This window comes from Corvus hawaiiensis, chromosome 36, assembly GCF_020740725.1.
Source record: "Corvus hawaiiensis isolate bCorHaw1 chromosome 36, bCorHaw1.pri.cur, whole genome shotgun sequence".
Taxonomy (NCBI): Eukaryota; Metazoa; Chordata; class Aves; order Passeriformes; family Corvidae; genus Corvus; species Corvus hawaiiensis.
The window spans coordinates 761,331-783,165 of record NC_063248.1 but is presented as its reverse complement, the minus strand read 5'-3'; the positions used below and the strand labels follow the sequence as shown (position 1 = coordinate 783,165).

The 21,835-nt window shown below is 52.6% G+C and overlaps 2 protein-coding genes across 5 annotated transcripts in view; one reads left to right on the top strand and one right to left on the bottom strand.

The window, feature by feature from the left end:
- The window catches only part of ANTXR1 (ANTXR cell adhesion molecule 1), a 79,028-nt gene extending 77,618 nt beyond the window's left edge, over positions 1-1,410 (top strand). Inside the window, exon 18 of the mRNA XM_048290179.1 lies at positions 1,144-1,410. Within this exon, the coding sequence (XP_048146136.1) occupies positions 1,144-1,410 (267 nt within the window). The remainder of the gene's footprint in view (positions 1-1,143) is intronic.
- A 10,675-nt stretch (positions 1,411-12,085) lies between these two features.
- GFPT1 (glutamine--fructose-6-phosphate transaminase 1) overlaps positions 12,086-21,835 on the bottom strand; it is a 34,277-nt gene continuing 24,527 nt past the window's right edge. For 2 of the 4 annotated variants that reach the window (XM_048290073.1, XM_048290075.1), the window contains 5 exons: positions 21,283-21,397; positions 20,914-21,041; positions 19,917-20,084; positions 19,428-19,589; positions 12,086-12,588 (listed from right to left, as the gene is read on the bottom strand). In XM_048290073.1, coding sequence (XP_048146030.1) covers positions 12,559-12,588; positions 19,428-19,589; positions 19,917-20,084; positions 20,914-21,041; positions 21,283-21,397 — 603 coding nt within the window. In that variant the 3' untranslated portion in view covers positions 12,086-12,558. Of the gene's footprint in view, positions 12,589-14,817; positions 18,852-19,427; positions 19,590-19,916; positions 20,085-20,913; positions 21,042-21,282; positions 21,398-21,835 lie in introns of those variants that run through there. The other 2 variants (XM_048290072.1, XM_048290074.1) reach the window with 1 other exon arrangement.

The following is a 21,835-nucleotide window of genomic DNA, read 5'->3' as shown; positions in this document are numbered from 1 at the left end:
CCTCTGCTGAACGGGGCTCAGGCAGATGTTTCTCCACATCCACGGCTGGCAGAGCTCTTGAAGAGGAGCTGTCTGTGCACCTCTGTCCCGTCCACAGCAGCTCCTCCCATCCCTGTCAAATCCTTCCAGCACCGTCCTCCCTGCAGAGCGTTTGTGCCTGGGCTGGGGACAGCAGGGAGGAGATGCAGAGCTGTGCAGGGGATTAAAACTGGCTCATGTTGTTACCCCAACAAATCTACTCCAGCCTGCAGGGGCTCAGTGCTCCATTTGGCATTTTTTCACCAGGAAAAACATTTACTTTGGGAGAGGAAAGAGTAAAACAGAAAATAAGCTCACCAATCCAAAAATAAAGAATGGATTCAGAAATCCTCTAGTGCCTTTTTGGATGATTTCATATCTAAAGGAATGAATCCATAATACAGTAATGCTGATTCTGACATTTGAGTATTTACAGTGGGATCTTTTGCAGGTGGAACTTAGAAGAAGAAGAAAAAAAAAAGAATAGCTCAGAGGGCAAAGGTTTTGTTTAAAACTGTACAACAGACTGTAACTTAGCACCAAAGAGCAAGAAAAACAGTTTATTGGCTTCTCACGAGCACTGGGGTATCAAGACATCCTGATGAGGAATGGATGCATTTCAGGAAAAATTCTGAGCAAGAAACCATCTTAGTTACACAAACCTTCCCTTGTTGCCTGGTTGGTAAAAGGTTGGAATGGGACGCAAATCCAGGTGTTTGAAGGAGAGAGAGGCTCCAAAGGGGCAAATCCCCGATTTCGTGCTGCTGGAAGTTTAAGAATGAAGTGTGGGAAGAGACATCTGTGGAGGCAGGAACCACAGGTCGTGCTCTGAGACACAGGAATGAGGGACAGGGCATGGGGAACGGCCTCAGGCCGATCAGGGCAGGTTTATGTGAGGTATTAAGAGGGAATTCTTCACTCAGAGGGTGGGCAGGCCCTGGCACAGGGTGCCCAGAGCAGCTGCGGCCGCCTCTGGATCCCAAGGCCGGGCTGGCCGGGGCTGGGAGCAGCCCCAGGGCAGGGGTGGCACGGGGTGGTCTGCAAGGTCCAACCCCTCTTGAGAACGCCTCTCTCAGTTAACTCCGCTCCTCCTCTTGTCCCCCCCCCCCCCCCCCTCTGTTGCAGGGCCGCTGCATCAACTTCACCCGGGTGAAGAACACGGAGACCCCCCCCAAATACCCCCTCAACAACTCGTACCCCTCCGCGCCGCCCCCGGCGCCGATCTACACCCCGCCGCCCCCCGCCCCCATCTACAGCCCGCCGCCCCCCAGCTCCCCTCACGCCCCCTCGCCCTCCTCCACGCTGCCCCCGCTGCCGCCGCCGCCGCCCCAGGCCCCCCCCCCGGGCCGGGCGCCGCCGCCGTCCCGGCCGCCCCCCCGCCCCACGGCCTGAGGGCCGCCCCCGCCGCGCCCCTGCCCAGCGCCCTCCCAGCAGGACTGCGCCTCGCCCCGCTGGGGCCCGGGCCCGCCGCGCTCGGGGATGGGCGAGCCCAGCCCCGGCCACCCCGCAGCCGCCTTCTCCTCTCGTTTTCTCTCCTTTCTCGAACCCCCCCGCTCCCCCCGCCCCGAGCATCAGTGCCGCCAAACTCTCGGCGCAAGGAAAGCCCAGAGACTGCGGGGACGCGGTGAAGAACTCCAGTGCCGTCCCAGCGAGGCCGCGCCGCCGCCCGGGCCCCGACACCTCCCTGTGCCTTACCACGGTGACCCCTGGATTCATTGGGAAAAAGGAATGGGTAACTAGAGCAAGCTCTGTGCAAAGGAAATTCTCTCCGGGGAAGGACTGCAAAGGACTCTTGCCGGTGCGGAATCCCAGCCAGCGACCTGGGGACGGCTGACAGGGACACACGGGACAGCGACCGCCCCTCTCTGCCAGCGAGGAGCGACAGCAGCAGCTCTGCAGGTGCAGGAGCCCAGAAACCTGGGCAGAACTGGGGACAGGCAGCTGTTCCCACGGACCAGGAACTGCAGACGGGAAGGTGTTGTCACCTCCGAGGGTCTGGAAAGGAGAAGGGGGTGTGGATTGGAGGATGTTGGTTTGTGGAAGTGCAGGTGAATGGAAACAGAGTCACTAAGAAAACGGATTGCATGGGAAAATGAACCCCATCCCTGAGGACAAGGAATAATTGAGGACAGGTCAGCCTTCAGTGTTCCCAGTGGGACAGAGCAGGTCATAACCATTGAGGAATTTGGGAGAGGCGTGGTCAACTGAAGAGTCTTTGCATTCATTTTAGGCAATTCTGTCCATCTAGTCAGTCACTCCACAGTTCTGCATTGTGATTTAATGCTGGTTTCCTCTTAGAAGGGAAGGACTCTGGATGTAAACCAGAGGTTCGGTGTCTCGAGTTCCCTAAATCCAGCCCTGCTTGGGCTCCTTGTTGCCGTCAGTTTGAAATGGTTGCCACTGATGCGTCCCTATTTTTCTGTAAATTGAATTCTTTCACCTTAAAAATGTTTCCACGTGGATTGTTTTGTTTTGTTTTCCTTTCCTAAATAAGTAGCAGATGCCTCCCAGCTCGGAGTGAAGAAGAGCCAGTGTGCTTACTCACTCTTGTCAGCTCTCACCAGCATCACTCCTATTAGCGGTTGTTGACTAAGGCAAACCCCCTGGGACAGGCCAGATGGGAATCAGTCTGCCAAGAAATGCACTGGCTGCATTTCTCCTGCTTCCTCCTCACCTTCAGGGGACCCCCAGCACATCCCACAGCACCTCCTGCACACTCCTGTATCCTACAGCCATCCTGAGCACCTGCCTGCAGCCCAGGGCAAGAGCCAGGGGAGGTCCCTCAGCCCTTCAGACAGAGCTCCCTGATTGCCCCTCGGGATCAGTTCTCACAAAACCCTCTGTGGAAATCTCACAGGAGAGAAACCACCTTTGTAGCTGCAGTTCTGTGAGTAGCAAAGGGTTCTCATCTCATTTTTTACCAGATAAAGAAATGCTTTGCCAAGTACTTCCTTCAGTGCTTTTGGAAATATCAATTCTAGCTTTTCTAGCAAAACAAGAAAAAAAAAAAAAAATCTCAAGTAGGAAAGGGAACAGAGGAAAGAGACTCAGTGGAGACCTACCCTGGACTCCTTTGGGTAAGGACAGCAGGGAACCCTTGGCACGAGGCTCTGGGTCTCTCCCTCCCTCTGCTAGGTCAGGGTCAGCTCTTAGGTGAGGTAAATCCATCAGTCCTGAGGTCCTGGGACTGAATCCCAGGCCGGGGCTGTGCTCCCCAAGGCCCTTTGATCCCCCCACTGTTCTGTCTGCGGGCAGCACGGAGCAGTCCCCGACCCGGAGCAAATTCCCCTTGTGCTGCTCCCACAGGATGATGCTGGCGGTGGGAGGGGAAGCTTTAACACCCCCGCTCAGATTGGGATGGGCTCCCTCGTGGATGGACGGGATCTGGTCAGGCAAAGAGCTGCTTGCTTCGGTTTGCTTTGGTTTGCTTTGGTTTCACGATGGAAGGTGTGAAAACTGGGAGTAGTGTAACACAGGATCCATGTCCCCAACACATCCTCAGCATTTCAAAAACGTTTGGGAAGGAAATTGGTTTTCAACAATACAGCATTGAGAATTTTATTTTTTTAAGCGTCAATTAGCCAATAAGTTGGTTAATTAACCAATTGACCAGTAAACCTCCTGCTGGGGGAAATAGCAGTGTATTCTCCATGACTTCTTTGTAGATATACGTAGAAATTCTCATTCTCCCCAAACTAAGGGGGGAAAAAACCCCCACCGATTTAAAGAAGCAAAATAATGCCTAGATCAGGCTAGAAAAATCAGGATTTTCAAATGCTCCCTTTGTAATCATCCAGTTTAAGAAAAAAATCAAGCTCCAAATTTTTGTTGTACATATTGTTGCTGCATGCTTACCATATGTTAGATGGAAGCATTTCCTATCCGTTGTGGATAAAAGAACATTTTTCAAGTTGTAGTAAATTATTATAAAGCCAATGACATTTCATGGCATGTTATCGTATCAAGCTGTGCTTGTTGTATTTTTTTCTTTATGGTTGTATTGCTTTTTTTTTTATAAATGTACAAATATTTCCTGTAGTGACGAGCACCTGTTTTACATGGCATTAATTGGGGCACTGCAGCTCCCGGCTACTCAGGCCCTCGATCCATCGGCGCAGGGTTTTTTGCACATGGATCTGGGTGGGATCTGGCTGGAGCTCCTGAAAAAAACCCACACGACTCTGCAGAGGATTGGCCTTGGTGACCCTTCCTAACGTTCCCAGAAAAATTAGAGCACGTCTGGTGGTGAATTTTGTACCTGGTTTGTATTTGGGAAGGAATTCTTCCCTGTGAGGGTGGGGAGGCCCCAGAGAAGCTGGGGCTGCCCCTGGATCCCTGGCAGTGCCCAAGGCCAGGTTGGACGGGGCTTGGAGCAGCCTGGGACAGTGGGAGGTGTCCCTGCCCGTGGCAGGGGTGGCACTGGATGGGCTTTAAGGGCCCTTCCAACCCAAACGAGTCCGGGGTTCTGTGATTTAGGATCAACCTAAATCTGGCTGCAGAAATGGCTCCCAAAAGTACCTCACATGCCTTTAAAAGCCACACTCCCCTTATGCTGCACCCTAAAGATTAATTTAGGAACTTAATGGAAGAGTGAAAACTTGGTCCTGAATTCAAACCAGCTTCCAGTGACAATTAATGCTATGTAAATGAGGTCGAATTAGCTGGAGCACCCTCCACTGCACTGTGGTGCCCTATGTACTCTCTGTCTATAAACCTTTCCCAGTCCACACCAGCCAACCTTTAATTAAATGTTCATTCCAGACCAAAAGGAGCTGAGTGATGCCACAGCCAGCTCAGGGACCCCAGCAGGTCTCACCAGCTGCACGTGCTCCAGTGAGGGCTGGTGTGAGCAGCAGTTCCCAGATGTCTGATGGCACTGAACAAACAAGCAGTTGTTTCATTTGCTCCTTGATTCCTCCCCTTGTTTCTCGTTCATTCAAAACTTTCTGTCAGTGCCTGGCAGCCTCCAAGGGCTGAGCAGCGGTGCTGGACAAAGGTTCAGACTGTTTTATTTTATTTCATTTTACTTGCCCAGTGTTACCAAGTGTTGCTGGCTGTACTTTGAAGCGCTCACCCACACGAACTCTGTGGTCACCTGAATTCTCTCTCTGCTCCCTGGTGTGTGAAGGCATCTTCTGTGACTGTTTATTCTGGGGAAGGGGCATGTCTGGCTCTGAGGGCTCTGGCAGGATTTGGGAACGTTGCCTTGTTTGTGGTGCTGGTGCAGGGGAGGAGGAGAACGGTCCCTGTTTGGATGTTGAATTTCGCGTTGCCAGGGCTGTGCAGTGATGTTTTACTCCCTCTGTTTGTTGCATGTGTCACTTGTTAAATTCAGTCATTACTCTTGCTGACCTTGATGTTATTATTAAAGAACTACACGAATCTCTGCTGGGCTCTGAACAATTCCTTGCCAAGGCAAAGCAAATCCTGGGCAACAGATTCTCATAAACTGGTTTTTCATTACCCTGGGGAACTCGAGCTTGGTGATTTTCTTCCCAAGAGCCCAGAGCACTTCTGACACAAAAGCTGTTTTCTTTGGGATGTGACAGAGCCTAGACTGTCAATTCCTCCCAGAATCTCCCTTTTCACACAACTGGCTCAGGAACCTTCACCAGAGGTGCCTCTAACAGGGCACAGCCACTACCAGGAATGACCAAGCTTAGCTACCCCAGCTCATCCGGATTTTGATATGGTTGTTCTGATATTCCATGGAGCGTGAAGAAGTTCAGCCTCTGGCTCTGGGCCCAGCCAACACCTGCCCAAGCTCACAGGCTTTACCTTCCTCTGCAAAGGTGAGCTGGCCGTTCCCTCAGCACATCAGACCCTGCTTGTCTGGACTCAGCCTGCTTTTTCCTTCCCGTGTTTGGTTTAAACCAAACTTGTACCTGGAGAACGCCAGAGGGAAGTCGCAGTGCTCAGCAGGTCCTGCTGTCACTCAGACAGAAGGTGTTTTTTAAACGGAGACTCCAAGAAAATCTCAGTTGCTTTGCTCAGAAGCGGTCAGGTGAAAAAACCCAAGAAAGTTACACCTGAGCTTAGCCCAAGCTCAGAAGGGACGATGCAGACCCGCTCTGATGGCGGCTCTGGGTCGGTCAGGGCAGGGAAATACACAGGAGTGGCTGCACAGCTCTGCTTAAAGAACCATTGCTGGTCTGGGGAGACAAAACCAGGAGAACACGGGGACCGGGGCAGGCTGGATTGCCTTTCCCTCAGCTCCAGGAACCCCTTGGCCCCCAGGGAGCCCCACTGCGCTGCCACCATGGCACCAGACCAGGACAGGGCAGATGTCCCCAGGCAGAAGGTTTATTTTGGAGCCAAGTGTCCCCACAGCGTCACAGGGACAGGGACATGGCTGGTCCGTGGGCACCCCGAGCCTGGGTCATGGCCGGCAGCTGGACCCAGTGGGAGCAGGGCTGGGCTCCCAGTCCGGTGCTGAGGGCACTGGGGGGCTCGGAGAGGGGTGTGGGGGAGACTGGGATGGGGCTGGGGCAGCTGCAAGGATCCAAATGGTGGGTCCTGGCTGGGCCATTTGCAGGGATTCCTCTTCTTTTTGTGCTGAGGCTGCAAGGGAGAGGCCACTCCGTCCTGGGCTTTGTCCCTCTGGCCAGAGGCTGTGCCGGACACACAGTTACAGGTCAGGGGGCCCGGGTGGGCTCAGGGAACAGCCCCCGGCCCTGGCTGTGTCTGGGGGGCTGTTCCCAGGGCTCTCCCTGCCAGTGAATCCTGCTTGTTCTTCCAAAGGCTCATCTGCCCTGGGAAAGCTGAGGAGCTCCTCACTTGGCAGGGAAAGAAATTGCTTTTTTCTCCCTAAATTTGGCAGAGAAAGCCCCATCTGAGTCATAGATAAGGGTTTGTGTGCGGCTGATGGAAACGCCAGGGGGACTCAGACACAGCATCCTCTGCTGTGGTGCTGCTGGAGAGTGTAATGCATCTTTTTATTTCAGAAACAGCTATAAAGTGACTTGTAAAAATAACACAAGCTATAAAATAAATCACCCTGGATGCAGACTGTGGCTGAAAGTCTGTAGCACATTGCCAGAACTTTTAGATTATTTAAGTATTTTTTAATACTTAAATGTTTTGAAGGGTCCTTCCTGGTAGTGTGGGAAGGAAAAATATCTTGGAAAGGTGCAGAGCACAAGGGAAAATGTTTTCTCATGCCACAAGGTCAGTGCAGTTGTCCCCCAAGGTGAGGTGTCCCTGATGGTGAAGGACTTGTCCCCTCCACCCAGGGGACATCCTGGCTTGTGCTGATGTGGCCAGAGCTGCAGCCTGAGCAGGGAATTCTGTGGCTCTTCACAGACATTAAATCGTGGGGCCTTTTCCAGAGCTGGAGGAATTAACAGGGATGGAGAAACCATAGCGTGCAAAAATACCACAGGGAGTGGAAAACTGAACTTAGCAATGAGGTAACTCCTACTCGCAGGAAAGCTGGGGATTTCTAAATTCCACTTTCCATTCCCATCTCAAATCCTCTCTGGCATCCTCTCTGGGTGTGTGAGTCTTCAGCTGCCTCCAGGAGATGCTTTGTGCTTCTCCCCTGCTGCCTGTGAGACCCTGTGGTCAGTGTGGGCCCACCAGGGAGCAGGGGTGTCGGGATCCTTTCTCGAGGTATTTCTTACTCAGTGGAAAGTCTCTGGGAAAGGAAAAGCCGGGCAGGAATAGGGAATGTCTGCATTCCTTCAGTCTGTTCCTGGTGACATGTGAAACGTGAGCACCTCTGGCCTTGACAAGCTCTGCCTGCCAGTCAGCATTCCCATGGAATATCCCATCTTGCCGTGGCTGTGACCTGTGGGGGCAAATCTGGAGCTGTTTGAAAGAAAAGCTGGGAAAATCCTCTGGGAAAGTGAGATTTTTGGGCTCTGCAGTGCCTGGGTTCAGACAGGATGAAAATTTCTGTACATTGCAGATGCTCCTGACTGAAGGGAAGGAGGCTGGGATTGATTCCCGGGTTTTATTTAAGGTGTGGGCACTTGTGAGCCTCTGAATACCTTAAATAAAAGGATGAAAGGATGAAACACCTGGAAATGCCCTCCCCGTGTGCAGGGCCCCACCCTCCCTGCTCTGAAGGGCTGCAGTAACCACAGCAGCGGCAGATGTGGAAAAACAACACTGGGAATGAGTGGGGGGTATTTTCAGCTGTGTCTAAGGCAGGGCAGGGAGGGAGCCAGCCTGGGCTGCAGGGGCAGCATTCCACAGACTGCCAGAGCTGGTGCCACGGGACAGAACTGGGGAGCTTCTGCTTTGGTGTGAGCTTGACAGTTGATAACTTTTTGGGGGTAGGGTGAGTGTCTGGGGGCGTGCGATGCTGAAAGTAAAAGGGATCCCAGCCGCCTGTCCCACAGACTGTCGTGGAAACTGGAGAGGTTTCCAGTTGCTAAAAATGTATTGAAATAACTGCAGCAGCATCAGACAGCTTCTTGTTTGTTTTTTCAAACAGCCCAGCTCAGAAGGTCAAATTCTGAAGTCATCATCACTTGTCTGCCTCTGCCTGTCCCTGTCTGGGGAGGGATTGGGGTGGCTTGGGCCAGGCTGCTCCTCCAGCCTGAGATAATCCAGCAAAAATAATCGACTTGCAAAATAAAATAAGTCTGGTTTTTCATTAAGGAAGGATGGGGAGGCACATAACCTGTCAAGGGTGAAAGAGGGAGTTGTTGGCAGAGCTGTGACTTGTGTCCTGGGTGCTCTGAGACATTCCTGTGACAACAACTCCTCCTCCAGACATGACAGCAAACCCTTGTTCTCTCCTTTGCAGCTGTAGGAGAATCTCATAAGATGCTTTTTGGGAGACTGAGGAAATTTGCATTGACCCAGATAAGGCAGAGAAATGCAGTTTTAATTCCTGGCTGTGGCAATGGGCGACCTGAGGGTACATGGGACACCCTCAGCCTTCAGAGGCAAAAAAACCCCAGGAAAAGTGTTCAGCAGTTTTGTTCCTGGGACAGTGGGAGGTGTCCCTGCCCATGGCAGGGGTGGCACTGGATGGGCTTTAAAGTTCCTTCCCACCCAAACCATCCCAGGGTCCCATGATTTGCAGGTGGTGCAGCATCATCCCCCAGGTTCCTGCAGCTGTGCTGGGTTAAACCCCCTCAGTGCCTGGTGGCATCAGCCACAGGGGTCCTGGTCCCCACCTGTGCCTTTTTCCAGCCTGGATGTTCCTGTTTGGTTGATTTGCCCCTCTCCAGGATGGGCTGTGAGGGGGGGTCTGTCCCTCACTGACGGCGTCTGCCTGCCCTGAGGAACAGAGGGAGCTGTGTCTGGGGACAGCTGCTGGTGCTGGAGGCGCTGGGGCGTCCTGGGGATGTTTTATGGAACAAGGACTGCAGGGTTTGGCCTTCACTTTATACCCCTTCCAAAGGATTCTTTCCTGCAACAGCTTGGCTGACTCAGGCACCAGCTGGGCCAAGTGTGGGACCACCCAGGCCAGCGGCCCCATCCACTGTGGCACATTTCTACATTCCCACAACATAAAATTAAATAAATAAGAAACAGACCCAAATGTGAGGGAGAAAAAAGAAGGCACAAACTGCTGGAGAACAGCCAGGGAATCCATTGATTCAGTAGGATAAACACAGATCTTTGTGGGGAACAGCAGGTAGGGATCCTGTTGGCTTAAGGGGTCTTTGATTATTCAGGGTTAGCAGGCAGAGGTCGGGAGCACCATGAATAATTCACAGTGAATCCAAATCTGGGTTTGGAGAAGGAACTCTGACACCTCTGAGCTCCCACAGCAGAACAGCTCTGGAACCAGTCTGAACAGGGGAAATCACAGAAATCCCTGCGTGGGATTGCCAGGGGGGGAGGAAACTTCCCGCTGGCTCTGGGGGTGGGCGCGGGGCAGGACATGGGGGACACGAGGGACACGGGGGACACGGGTGGCACCACCGGGGGTGTGCAGGGCAGAGCTCCTGAGCTTCTTCTGGGAGATCTTCACCTTTCCGTGTTTGCTGCAGTACTTAGGGGAGGAGAATGCTGAGTCCCCAGAGGAAACGTTTGCGTTTCTCTACAAAGTAATTCAGATCAAGGCTTTAAACAAGGGAGATTTATTTGTTGTATTTGTCTGAAAACAACAGCAGCAAATTATTTATCTGAAAAAAATATTTACTGCAAACTGTAGTCGGGCAAAACTGAAAAATAAACAGTTTTTTCTCCCTTCTCTCTGCCCCCCTTTTTTTATTCTTTCTTTTTACCAGAGGCCTTTTTGAGGTCTAATGCATTTTTCAAGCTGACAATGGTTACTTTATGCTCTGCTGCAGACATCTAAAGCATCTTGGCAGAGTCACATTTACAGACAGCCTTATGGATCCCTTCTCCAGAGGCCTGATCCGATGGGTGTTCATGGCTGGAGGCTGTGGGATGGTTGAGTGTTTCCTCCCCAGTTATCCCAGTGACAGCTGGGAACAGCCGTGGTCCTGCAGTGATGGGCTCCTCCTGCTCAGGAGCTCTGCTGCCACCACGAATGGTCCTGGTCCTGGTCCTGGTCCTTGGTTCATCCCTACTGCAGACAAACCACTGCAGGAGCTAAAGGAGTTCAGTGCAATCCTCTTGAATAACTCTGAGCTGAAGCACCAGAGAAGGGGTTTGAGTTCATGTGGGGCGGTTGCAGCCGGCAGAGTGTCCGGTGCCTGTCAGGGAATTCTCTGAGATGTTCCTTTCCCTGTGGTCCTCGCTGTGCTTGGAGAAAATGCCTTTGGATTCAAGTGATGCCAACTCCTTCTGGGCTCAGCTCGGCTCCGCTGAGCTTGCACAGACCTCGGAGAGAGGGATGCCACCACCATGGGGACAGGAGCTCGTGGGAATGGGGACCCCGGCCCTGGGGGTTCCTCCCCCTGTGGCTGCAGGAGAGGACAGAGCAGTGAACTGCTCGTGTCCCTCACACTCCCCTCCTCTTCCCATCTATTTCCTGTCCAAAAATTCCTGACCGCTTTTGCCCTGCCTCTCTGCTGTTGTTGGAACATGATTTAATCACAGTGAGGTCCGCGGGGAGACAGCGAGGCAGCATCAGCTGCACTGGGGCTGTCTGTCTGTCTGTGTCTGTGTGTCCGTCTGTGTGCCTGTCTGCAGCCAGCTCGGTGATAAATCACTGCACTGGAACCTCAGGATGTTGGTTTGGGTTGGGTTTTTTCCCTCCTCCTCCTCCTCCCTCTCTGCAGCCGGGAAGGGATGAGCTGTGGGATGCTCCGTGTGCCGAGCCCAGAGCGCTGCAGTTTGTGATGCACGAACGCTGAGGGATCCCAGAGGGATCCCAGAGCTGCTTCCCGTGCTCCAGGGAGCGGGGAGGAGGCTGCTGGAGGAGCTCAGGGATCTCTGGCCCCGGCAGGGAGGGGGATGCTGCCTCGATCAGCAATGCCTTGCAGAGCTGCACCAGTTTGCAGCAGGAGGGGAGCTGCTGGTGCTGCTGCAGGAGCAGGAGGGGCTGGGCCTGCCCTTGGACACGCTCTGCGCTGTCGGGGCTTTGGTTTTGTGCAAAAGCATCAAAGCTTTTCCCAGCTTTGCTTTGTCAGTCCAGTTGGGGCTGGTGCAGCCTGGAACATTTTTGCTCTGTATTAATTTTTAAATGCACTCCCATCAGAGGAGCTGATTCCCGCTGGGCTCCCCGAGTGTGGACACCAAACCTCTGCTCCTCTGCCTCCCTCGTGGGCTTGGAGTTTCCTGAGCTAGTCCTGTGGGAGGTGCTGGCTTTTCTCTACTCCCGGCAGCTCGCTGTGGACACCTCAGCGGGTTTTGGGGTTGGGTTGGGGTATTTTTGACGAACTGTCCTTGTCTCCATGGGTCTGGTGTGTTGAGCAAAGTGCAGGACTGTCCAGCCAGGCTCTTGTGACAAAGCCACCACCAGGACTGAAGGCCCAGCCCTCAAGCTCTGTCTGAAGGAGACACAAGGGGGGAAATCTGAGTCAAAGCCCTCAGAACTGTCACTGAACAGGGAAAGAAGGGGGAGCAGGGAGGAGCTGTGAATTTGGCTTTGTTTCCTGGGCTGCAGAAGCCAAGAAGGGAAGGAACCATCCAAGAACAGACAAACCGGCATTTCTAAAGCAGAGCACTCCGCTTTTGGCATTTGCTCTAAAAATCAAGACAATCTTTGGAGCTTTTTATTGTTTAAAACCTACAAACAAGACAAGAACTTCAGTGCAAAACACAAGCAGTGAGCAGAGCGACCTCTGAGTGTGTGTCACCCACCCAGGGGTGGCTCCGGGCTTTGTTCAGTGCTACTCACTCACACTTAGGGTGCTGGGCTGGGCTGTGGAGCAGAGGGGACCAAGACTGGGGCCTCGGTGGGACCAGGGCTGGTGTCACCCTTAGGATGGCATCATCCTTGGCATAGTGCCACCCTTGGGATGGCATCACCTCAGTGCCAATGTCACCTTTGGGCTGGTGTCACCCTTGGGATGGTGTCATCCCAGGGCAAGTGTCACCACAGGTCTGGTGTCATATGAGGGACGGTGTCACCCCAGGGCGCTCTCTGGCTGTCCCCGCTCACCCCTGGCTCCTGCTCCTCGAGGCCCTCGGGCGCTGCAGCAGCTCCGGGGGCAGTGCTGGTGCTCAGTCTCTGGAGGCAGCGATGCGATCGACCTGCAAAAGGGACAGGAGCCATAAAAACAACAGCCCTGGGACAGGGAATGATCCCCCTGCAACAGGGACAGGCAGCCATGGAAACAACAGCCCTGGGACAGGGAATGATCCCCCTGCAACAGGGACAGGCAGCCATGGAAACAACAGCCCTGGGACGGGGTCTTTGGCTGCTCGTGGCATTGATCCAGCACCACTGCAGTGTGGGGAATGAAAACCCCTGGATTTGAGGGGCCTTAGACACGTGGTAACACAAACGGGAGGGGTGTGACATCCAGAGCACTCCTTGGGGAGATGGGGCAGATTCCAAAGGGCAAAGGATTTAGGAGCAGGTTTGAGCTCTTGCTTTGTCTCTCCTGCTCAGCAGGAGCTGTGCCCTCAGTGGCACCTTGCACTGCACAAAGTGGCATCTGGTGGCTGAGCAGTGGCCTTTCCAGCAGGGGAAAATTCAGATGTCCTTCTCTGGGAGAGATGATTGCCCCCAAATGTCTGCCTCCTTCCCCTTTCACTGTGCTGGGCTTCACCCAGGTGAGACCCAGCCTGCAGGTGCTTCCTGAGCCCATTCCTGCCCCTCTCAGCTGAGCCAGCAAAGCCTGGGACAAACCTTGGGGCTGTGACCAACCCTTGTTCCTGGCTGGCAGCACCTGGAGCAGAATGAGAAGCAGATGACTTCAGCCCCTGCTGATCCCTGTCCCAGCTCCTGTGTCCATACAGCAAAAATTCCTCCCTAATCCAGCTGCTCCACTGCATGCAGGTGCCTCTGGACCCCCTCAGCCCCTGTCTGGCTTGGCTGGGGTCCTGCAGGGACATCCTCAAGCCACTTCCTTCATCCACAGAGGCACTGGATTCATCCAACACTTCAGGCTCTGTCTGAGCCTTCCTGAGGGCCCGAGGGAGGGGACGTGGCTGTGCCAGGCTCAGGTGGAGAGGGGGAGGATGAGAACTGCCATCCTCTGTCAGCAAGGGCTGGCACACACCTTCACTGGGTCTCCGAAACCTGTCTCTCCTCATGGTGTGGCTCAGTGGGAATTTCTCCTGCGTGCGTCATGCCCAGCTTTGTGCAGGTCTGAAATCCCCCCTAAATTCCAGCGGGTGAGGGCCGGAGGCTCAGGCTCGGTGTTGTGTCACCAGGGAGGCTGGAGGTCACCTCTGAGAGTGACCATCCTGCCCTGGTGTGGGGCCCGTGTGCCTGGGCTCTCCTCAGGCAGGGCCAGCTGGGGCTGTCCGGGCAGAAGAGAATTTTCCCTGTCAGCAGTTCCAGGGCTGGGCTGGGCAAAGCCTGGGGAAAGGAGCTGCTGCAAGGAATGCCAGCAGGGATGAGAGTCCCTGCCACGGCCCCGAGTGGCCCCCGAGTGGCCAGTGGCCACAGGGGCCATTCTGTCTGTGCTGGGCTCGTGCTGGAGAGGTTTGGTGGCTGCAGCTGGCTTTTCCCACCCACCCCCTGTACTGGAGGGTGGCTCTGGTTACACAGCCAGCTTCAGGTACCTCGTAGGGTTTGTGTCCCCCTGTGCAGGCCATGAGCTCGGCCCAGCCCCCCCAGCCTTTCAGGGCTGCTTCTTGTACAGGAAAGGTCTTTGACAGGAGAAGCCTGAGCTGCTCCCTTTGTCTAAGAAAGTCAACGCTGGAGTTTGATGCTGCGCCCCTGGAGAGGCAAAGATCCCTGAGGAAACCAATCCCTGAATGGCCCAGCTGGAGGAGGGGGGGTTTCAGCGTTTTGTCACCGTGGGATTCCCTTACAAAGCCACCCAGGTGTGTTTGAGCCCTGACCAAGCCCTGAGCCCCCAGCGTTGGTCTGACATGACCCCCACGGTCCCAGCTCAGCCTTACCCACGCAGGGCTCTTCCTGGGAAAAGAAGCCACGAATTTTCAGAAGTTGTGGAACGTGAGAAACACTCACCGAGCACGGGGCAGGTATGGGCTGTGCTGACTGCAACCTTCTCAGTGATAGAAAAGGGGTCATTAAATAAGAATTAAGGAACAGAAGGTTGCAGGAACTGTTCTGCCTTAGGGGGATTTGATAGGCTTTCCACAGAGTGGAAAAAATCAGTTAGGAAAGGGCAGGTGAAATGCAAAAAATGAAATACAGGCTGAATCTCTGACCTGAAAAGAGCCTGGCTGGTCAGGAGAGGGGCAAGTTAAGCCCTGAGGTTTTCCGCTTTGTACATCCAGCCCTTAACTTCCACAGGGGCTACACCTGTTCTTAATGGATTTAACTGAAGACCAGTAATTCCGTTTCATGTAGGGCACTTGATTTTATTCAAAGGGTGAGATACAAAAAAAGTAAGCAAAGAGACAAAACCCAAATTATAAAACACTACAGACAAAAGTAAGACATCTTCTGCATACAGCACACGACAGGAAACACGGTACAGTCTGGTCCCCACAACCCAAGCCAGCTGGATATGTACAGCAGAGGCAGAGAATCTACAAGGGAGGAAATGTGGGTTTGCCACTCAAATGTCTATTTACAGAAACTGAATTGAAGGCAAATAGTTTTCTTTCCTTTTTTTTTTTCAACCCAAATGTTTCTTCTTCTTCCTGTTTCTGATGAAGAGGAGGGACTCCATGCTTTGAGGCAAGTTTGGTACATTCAGGTAGGATCCAAAATTAGCCACAGCTAAACACTGACGTGCCACTTAAGCCACTTAATTTTAGTCCCTCCCTCCATCCAACACGGCCACCAGGCACCTGCTTGTGGCATCAAGGACTCCTAGGGACAGCCAGGAAGGGGAAAGGCCCAATTCTGCACTGGTGTGGGTTTGACTTGTGCCTTTGGATGCTTCACTCTGCAGCTCAACCAGCCCCCCGTGCCTGGGCTGGGCTTAAGGCTCCACACTGAGGTTTTGCATGAGGCCCACGAGCTCCATCCCAGGTGGCTGGGAAAGGCTCTAGGTGAAGCTTTTGGCTCTCTCAGCACAGGGGGCTGAGCCTGACCCAACACAGGGAGTCCAGGCAGCTTTTGGGACAGAAGAGCCACAGGAGACGGCCCTGCCCAGGGCCAGCCACCCAGGCACTGCTGGGGGCTCTTGGTGAGAATGTGCACAGACAGTGCTGACTAGGACAAATCTGGGAAAAAACTGTCCACAGCCCTTCTGCAGCAGGGCTGGGGGAAAAAAACCTTTCTGGCTGCAGCATATTCCATGTGCAGCTCCATTTGTGTGTGTGTATGGAATCTTCCCAGCAGTGTGAAATCTGTCTGAGAACTGCTGGGCAGAAACATATGCTGAGCTGGGAGCCCTCTGGTCTTTGGAAATTAAAACCCCCCAAGACCTCAGGGCTTCCCTTGAGTCTCTGCAGGTGAGGAACAGAGTTATTTATACCAAAAATAAACTGTGACCAAAGCAGGCAGAAATAGGAGCTGCTATTCCAGATGGCAAAAGCCTTTCTCTGTATTTACCTGTGGCTCAATTTTAGAGACAGGGCTACTGAATTTTTCAACATCTCAGTGAGGAAGGAGAGAATTTTACTGGCTCAGTAAGCAAAACATTCATTTGGGAGAGCAGAAGACTGGCTGTTAATAAATACCACGAGACATCCTGAAAGTTTTCTACGGAAAAGAGAAACATCATCTGTTCATCGAAATGCAACACGTGGACAAAATGAGGTAAGGAAAGCTAAAAAGAGTCCTTTGTACATTCTCACTTCACACTGCATGGCAACAACAACAACGAGATGCTTTAACAGGTTCCCTGCTACGCTCAGCAGAGAAATTCTTCACACAGGTGTGCTCCAGAGCATCCTTTGAGACCGAGCCTACAGCATCCATCAGCCTCACTGCAACAGCTCCGAGCCCTCAGATTTGGCAGACAAGAGTTTGACACTCCAGGCAGTTTGCTGGCAGAGGTGGGGGTGGGCACTACCTGTTCCCCTGACCCATCAATACCCCCAGCTACACGGAACAAGGATTTGTCTGGCACAGCACAAACCCAGAGAGCTCAGCACGAGCTCTGCAGCTCCACCGACACGGCCGTGTCACAGCGGACATTTCTGACTCAGACTCCTGTTCTTTGGTCCTCTTTGTACACAACTTTCACAAATGTCTAACAGCCTGCACTAACAAACTTCTGCTGAGCAGCAGCTTGTGTTCACAGGGGTGTCTGCCCCCCCTGCCCACGGGCAGCCCTCTGTGCAAGGCAGGGTAAAAGCAATGCTGGCTGCAGGCAGGGAAAAAGGGCATCCGTTCCAAAATAATTCCCTTGTGGGGCTGTTTCAGAACAAAGGATGGGGACACTGCACATCCCTGTGCCAGGAGGATCCAGGGGGAGCCCGGCCTGGATCCAGCCCTGCACAGTTTCTCTTAAGCAAGCTGGAGGGAAGAGGAAGAGGAGGAGGAGGAGCAGGAGGAGGAAGAGGAGGACCTGTCTTCCACCTGTTAGCACTGAACGTGCCTTGTTTTTTCCTTAAGGACAATTATCATCCTCCAATGAAGCAGGGAGGGCTCCTGGTCATGTTTAGGCAGAGGCACAGCTGCCACAGGGCAGTGCCTCACACACACAGCATTTGCTGAACTAAAATGCAGCATTTACTACTTTGTTCTTAAACAGACACTGGCAGCACAATGTGTTCATAAATTAATAGTCTGAATATGATAATAAACACATACACTGGCTTTGAGAAGCTGTTTCCAGGCACGCAGCATTTCATTCTCACAATGAAACTGAGCCTTGAGCTGACACTGAACTGCAGTGAAATAGTCCCTGTGGGTTTATACATTGCAGAATTCCTGCAGAGTCTTTGGGAATGCCTTGGACCAGCCTGGGTCGTGTTTGTGCAGCACTGGCGCCCTGTGCCAGGGGAACCGGAGTTTGCAGGGTGCTGGGCAGTCCCCAGGCACTGCATCTGCTAAAGCCATTTTTCAGGGGCAGTAAATGACCTGGAATATTCATCAGCACCACTTTATACCTGGTAGCATGTTTTTACGGTGCCTGTGAAAGGTTAATTCAAAACCCAGCAAGGTGGGAGGAAATTCACCTTTTTGCATTAGGAAATACATAATAACTGCCCTTTGATGACTCAGAAAAAGCCAACTTTTCCTCAGAAAAGTTTTGAGTCCTGAAGGTATATTTTCTGTGTCATTTCTGATTCTCTTCAAGCTTGTTATAGAAATATTACCAAGGTATTTATTTGTGTCGTGTTTATGGAGCCTTTTTATCCCCTTCAATTTGAAATCAGCTGAATTTGACACAAGTCACACAAGAACTGCTGCTAAATAAACCTGAGCCCTCGCTGTCATCAGGGGACTTTGGCTAAACAAGCTTCAGGAAGGAGCTTTAGAGCCCTCTCTGCTGGGGAGACACAAGGCAGAAACACACCCAGACCAGAGAGTGACCTGCAGCAAAAAGCCCTGCACAGAGCTGGGACACTCAGGTGTGTTACAATGCCCCAGTGCCCCTCAGTTTGGGGGGAAAACCCTCAGCACTTGTTTTAAAAAACCCCAACCAACCATCAGCAGCAACAGCCACCAGCTCAGGGCGAGCACTGGTCACTCCTCTCTGCCCTCACCCCCACTGGCCAGCCAGTGCTCCCAGTCCCAGCTAGGGCGGGTCCCACTGGCCACACTGGGGTCACACCACGCCGTGGCCACCATGGCTACGAGATTGTCACTTGCTATGTTTTTGGCATAGATAAAATCCTTCTGGAGCAGCGTTCTCTCCTTGGCACATTCACCACGTGCCCAGGAGCGAGGAGGCTGTGACAGCTCAGCTGAATTCCCTCGTGTACCTGAGGCAGGAATTTACCCAAAGGCTTGTCTGCAGTTTCCTTCACTGGTAGAATATCTGCACAAGCGTGACCAGTACCAGCTCTTGTTCCAGGTGTGTATTCTGGTGTCCTGCTTCACTGCCTGAGAGCATGACAGCTGACTGATTAATTCCTTCAGTGGTTTCTCATCAATGACTGGAATGAGCCACATGGGGTAAGAGACAATGACATCAGCTCAAAGTAAAATGGAGGGCCCCTTACCTAGAAGACTCAGCAATCTTTAAGGAAAACCATTTAACATCTTTCATGGAAGTCTGTTGTTCAAAAAAACCCAGAGCTATTGACATAGCATGTGGAATCAATTGGACAATCACTAATGTAATGGAATTATGGTGATCTTACACACAAACAATGATTTAGCAAAATAAGATTTACCTAGGGGGCTTTAAAATCAAGTTATTTTGGTACCAAAAAAAGTCTTTCATTTAATTCCCCTTTGCCCCTATGATTCAGATGATCTTTCACTCTACAGTTACGGACTTGGCCAGATTTCTTGGAAAATCAACCTGCAGAGAGGGAGGAGAAAGAACAGGCTTGTGAGTATTTACACACTGTTTGTTTGTGTATAACTTTGTAACGTGTGGAATGTCTGTTCTGTGTTTCAACTGAAAACAATTCAACATATTCTCATGTTAATTTAGGATAATCAGTGCAGAAAAAAGTCCACAACCTTAATTGTTCTCAAAACTAAGGAGGGAGTCCCTTTAGTCCACGTAGTTCCAGTGCTCAAATGATAAGAGGTCACTGATAACAGGTAGAGGCCAGTGTCTGTATTAAGATCAAATACCTAACACCAAACTGTTTGCCAAGCACCCTTGTGAGGGTTGTTGCCTTCCTCTGAGCTCCCTGCCAGCCCTCCAGAACCTGTGAGCTCCTACCAGACCAGACACACGTCCCAGCTCAGCCGCACCAGACTCGGCCGCGTGTACTGGGCCTCCTCCCAGTTCTGTACTGGCCAGGACAGTCCTTGGACCTGGGCATTCCAGCAGCTCGAGCAGTCACACAGACACCCCCCGAGCCCTGCAGCATCGCCCAGCACACGGCAGCACACAGAGTGCAGGAGGAAGCAGTGCTGTACTCACATCATAGCCCCTGAGCACGGCGAGGTGGAACGCCAGCAGCTGGAGAGGGATCACACTCAGGATCCCCTGCAGACAGTCCACTGAGTGGGGAACTTTGATTGTTCTTTTGTTGTTCTTAATGGTCTCGATGTCCTCCTTGTCACAAATCACCACAGGTCGTCCCTGCAACAGAGGGGAATGCTGAAGGAAAGCAGGTCTCTGGAAGGTTCTTTCCTCACTTCTCTGCAGAGTGTCAGTGGCAAAATTTATTACTCAATTTAGAACCAAACAGCATCACATCCCCTGGGCAGCCCTGTGGGGTATTTAAGGGTTAAGCAGACCATGCCAGGCTTCTGCAGTTGTTGCAAAACTTGCTCTTGAAATGCCCACAGTACTTACTGAACTCACATGTGGGCAATGACACCGAAGTGAACAGTCTGGGTGTCTGTGAACTGCTCTTCTATTAAAAGCATCACTTCTGATGCACTGCAGACCTTACCAGGCCCTTACCTGCCGTGCAATGACCTGCTGGAGAGCGTTCTGGCACTTGGCATAGGTGTGGTCTCTCATGATGATCATGATCACAGGCATGAGCTTGTCCACCAGGGCCAGCGGGCCGTGCTTCAGCTCCCCGGCCAGGATCCCTTCCGAGTGCATGTAGGTGATTTCTTTTATTTTCTAGAGGGGGAAAAAATTCATAAAACTTTGAGCAACATGCTACTTTATTTTTTTTAATCATCTCTGTGAATTCTTGCACTTTGTGAAACTCAGTCCTGGCTCTCCTCAGATCCAAGCAAGTCAGGCCAAAAAACCCAGATCCGAGCAGTGCCCCTGGGCTGGGCTGTTCAGGCCACCAACACTTCCAGCTGTACCACCAAAGCACCACAGCCCTTATGACTTGCCATCAGCCACCACAGCCATCCTCCCAGCCTGACTGGGCAAAGAGGACACGACTGCTTGGCAGTGGGACAGCACTGACAACAGGAATCTCCTCAAATGTAGAAGCTGCAGTGTATGGGTTTGGAAAGTACACGCTCAGTTTTCAATTTATTAGGGTGCCCAGTTTGTGCAGTAAAGCATTCCCAGCGTGAACATGGAAAACATACCCTTCCAACCCACTGTAGCCTGTGACATGGGAATCTTCCAGCAGCAGCCTCAGCAATGTCACAGTGACTTTTAGTTATTTGTAATCATGGCACAGTTTGGGTTGGAGGGACCTTAAAGCTCATCCAGTGCCACCCCTGCCATGGGCAGGGACACCTCCCACTGTCCCAGGCTGCTCCCAGCCCCAGTGTCCAGCCTGGCCTGGGACACTCCCAGGGATCCAGGGGCAGCCACAGCTGCTCTGGGCACCCTGTGCCAGGGGCCTCCATTTAACCCAGTGTTGGCCAACACAGCAGAGCCATGGCTGCATTTACAACTGCACTTGCAGCCAGATGTTGCTCCCTGTGCAGAGGTCTGAAGTCTGTGGCTGTGTTTGAGCCAGCTTTAAATAAAGAAATCTCACCAAGGCTCCCTCCAGACACGTGGCGTAGTGGTAGCCACGTCCCATGATGAGGACAGACTTCTGATGGTACAGCTCTGTGGCCAGCTTCTGGATCTCATCATCCATGCTCAGCACTTCTTTAATCAAGTCTAGAGGGAAGGGGAAGAGTCCAGACTGAGTGTGCTCATGTGTGTGCCTCACACTACACACCCCACTCACCCTTCACTCACACAGCCAGCAGTGACCTGTAAAATCCCCGGGCTCAGAGTTTTACTGGTCCAGTTTGGTGGCCTGGAGACACCAGAGAGAACAAGGAATTGTGACAGCCCTGCTGCCCTCCCGATCCCCCCAGCCCCTCTCTGCAGGGTCCAGCTCTGCCCGGGGTCCTACCTGGCAGCCCCTTCAGCCCCCGCATGATCTCCTTGCGCCGCTCCTGCATGGAGATCCTGTCATCGCACATCATCAGGGCAAACATCACCAGGGACACGAACTGGCTGGTGTAGGCCTGGGGTGGGGCACGAGAGAAACGTCACTGCTGCACCAGCCAGGTGATTGTCACCCAGCAGGTGAAATCCTCAGACCAAGTGGCAGCTTTTATTCCAAGTCAGCAGCAAAAACGAACGTGGGCTCACAAGGCAAATCTCACCTGAGCAGATCTCAACAGAGGCACGTGATGATCTCCTCATACTCCAGGAGATTCAGACACAACAACCAAGACTTTATATTCTAAGATTCCCTGGTGACTACTAAACCCTATTTTGTGACCGTACCCGTGTCCTCCTTTACTGCAAGTGACTCCTGAGAACACTGGACAAGAGCAGGCCGCTGACTGGAGATGTTTGTTGGAAGCCCACGACAACCAGCTGAGATCTTTTTGGACCACACTCAAGGAACACAAAGGCAGCTGTGATTTCCCACCTCCCTTCTCTAAGAACAGACTCTC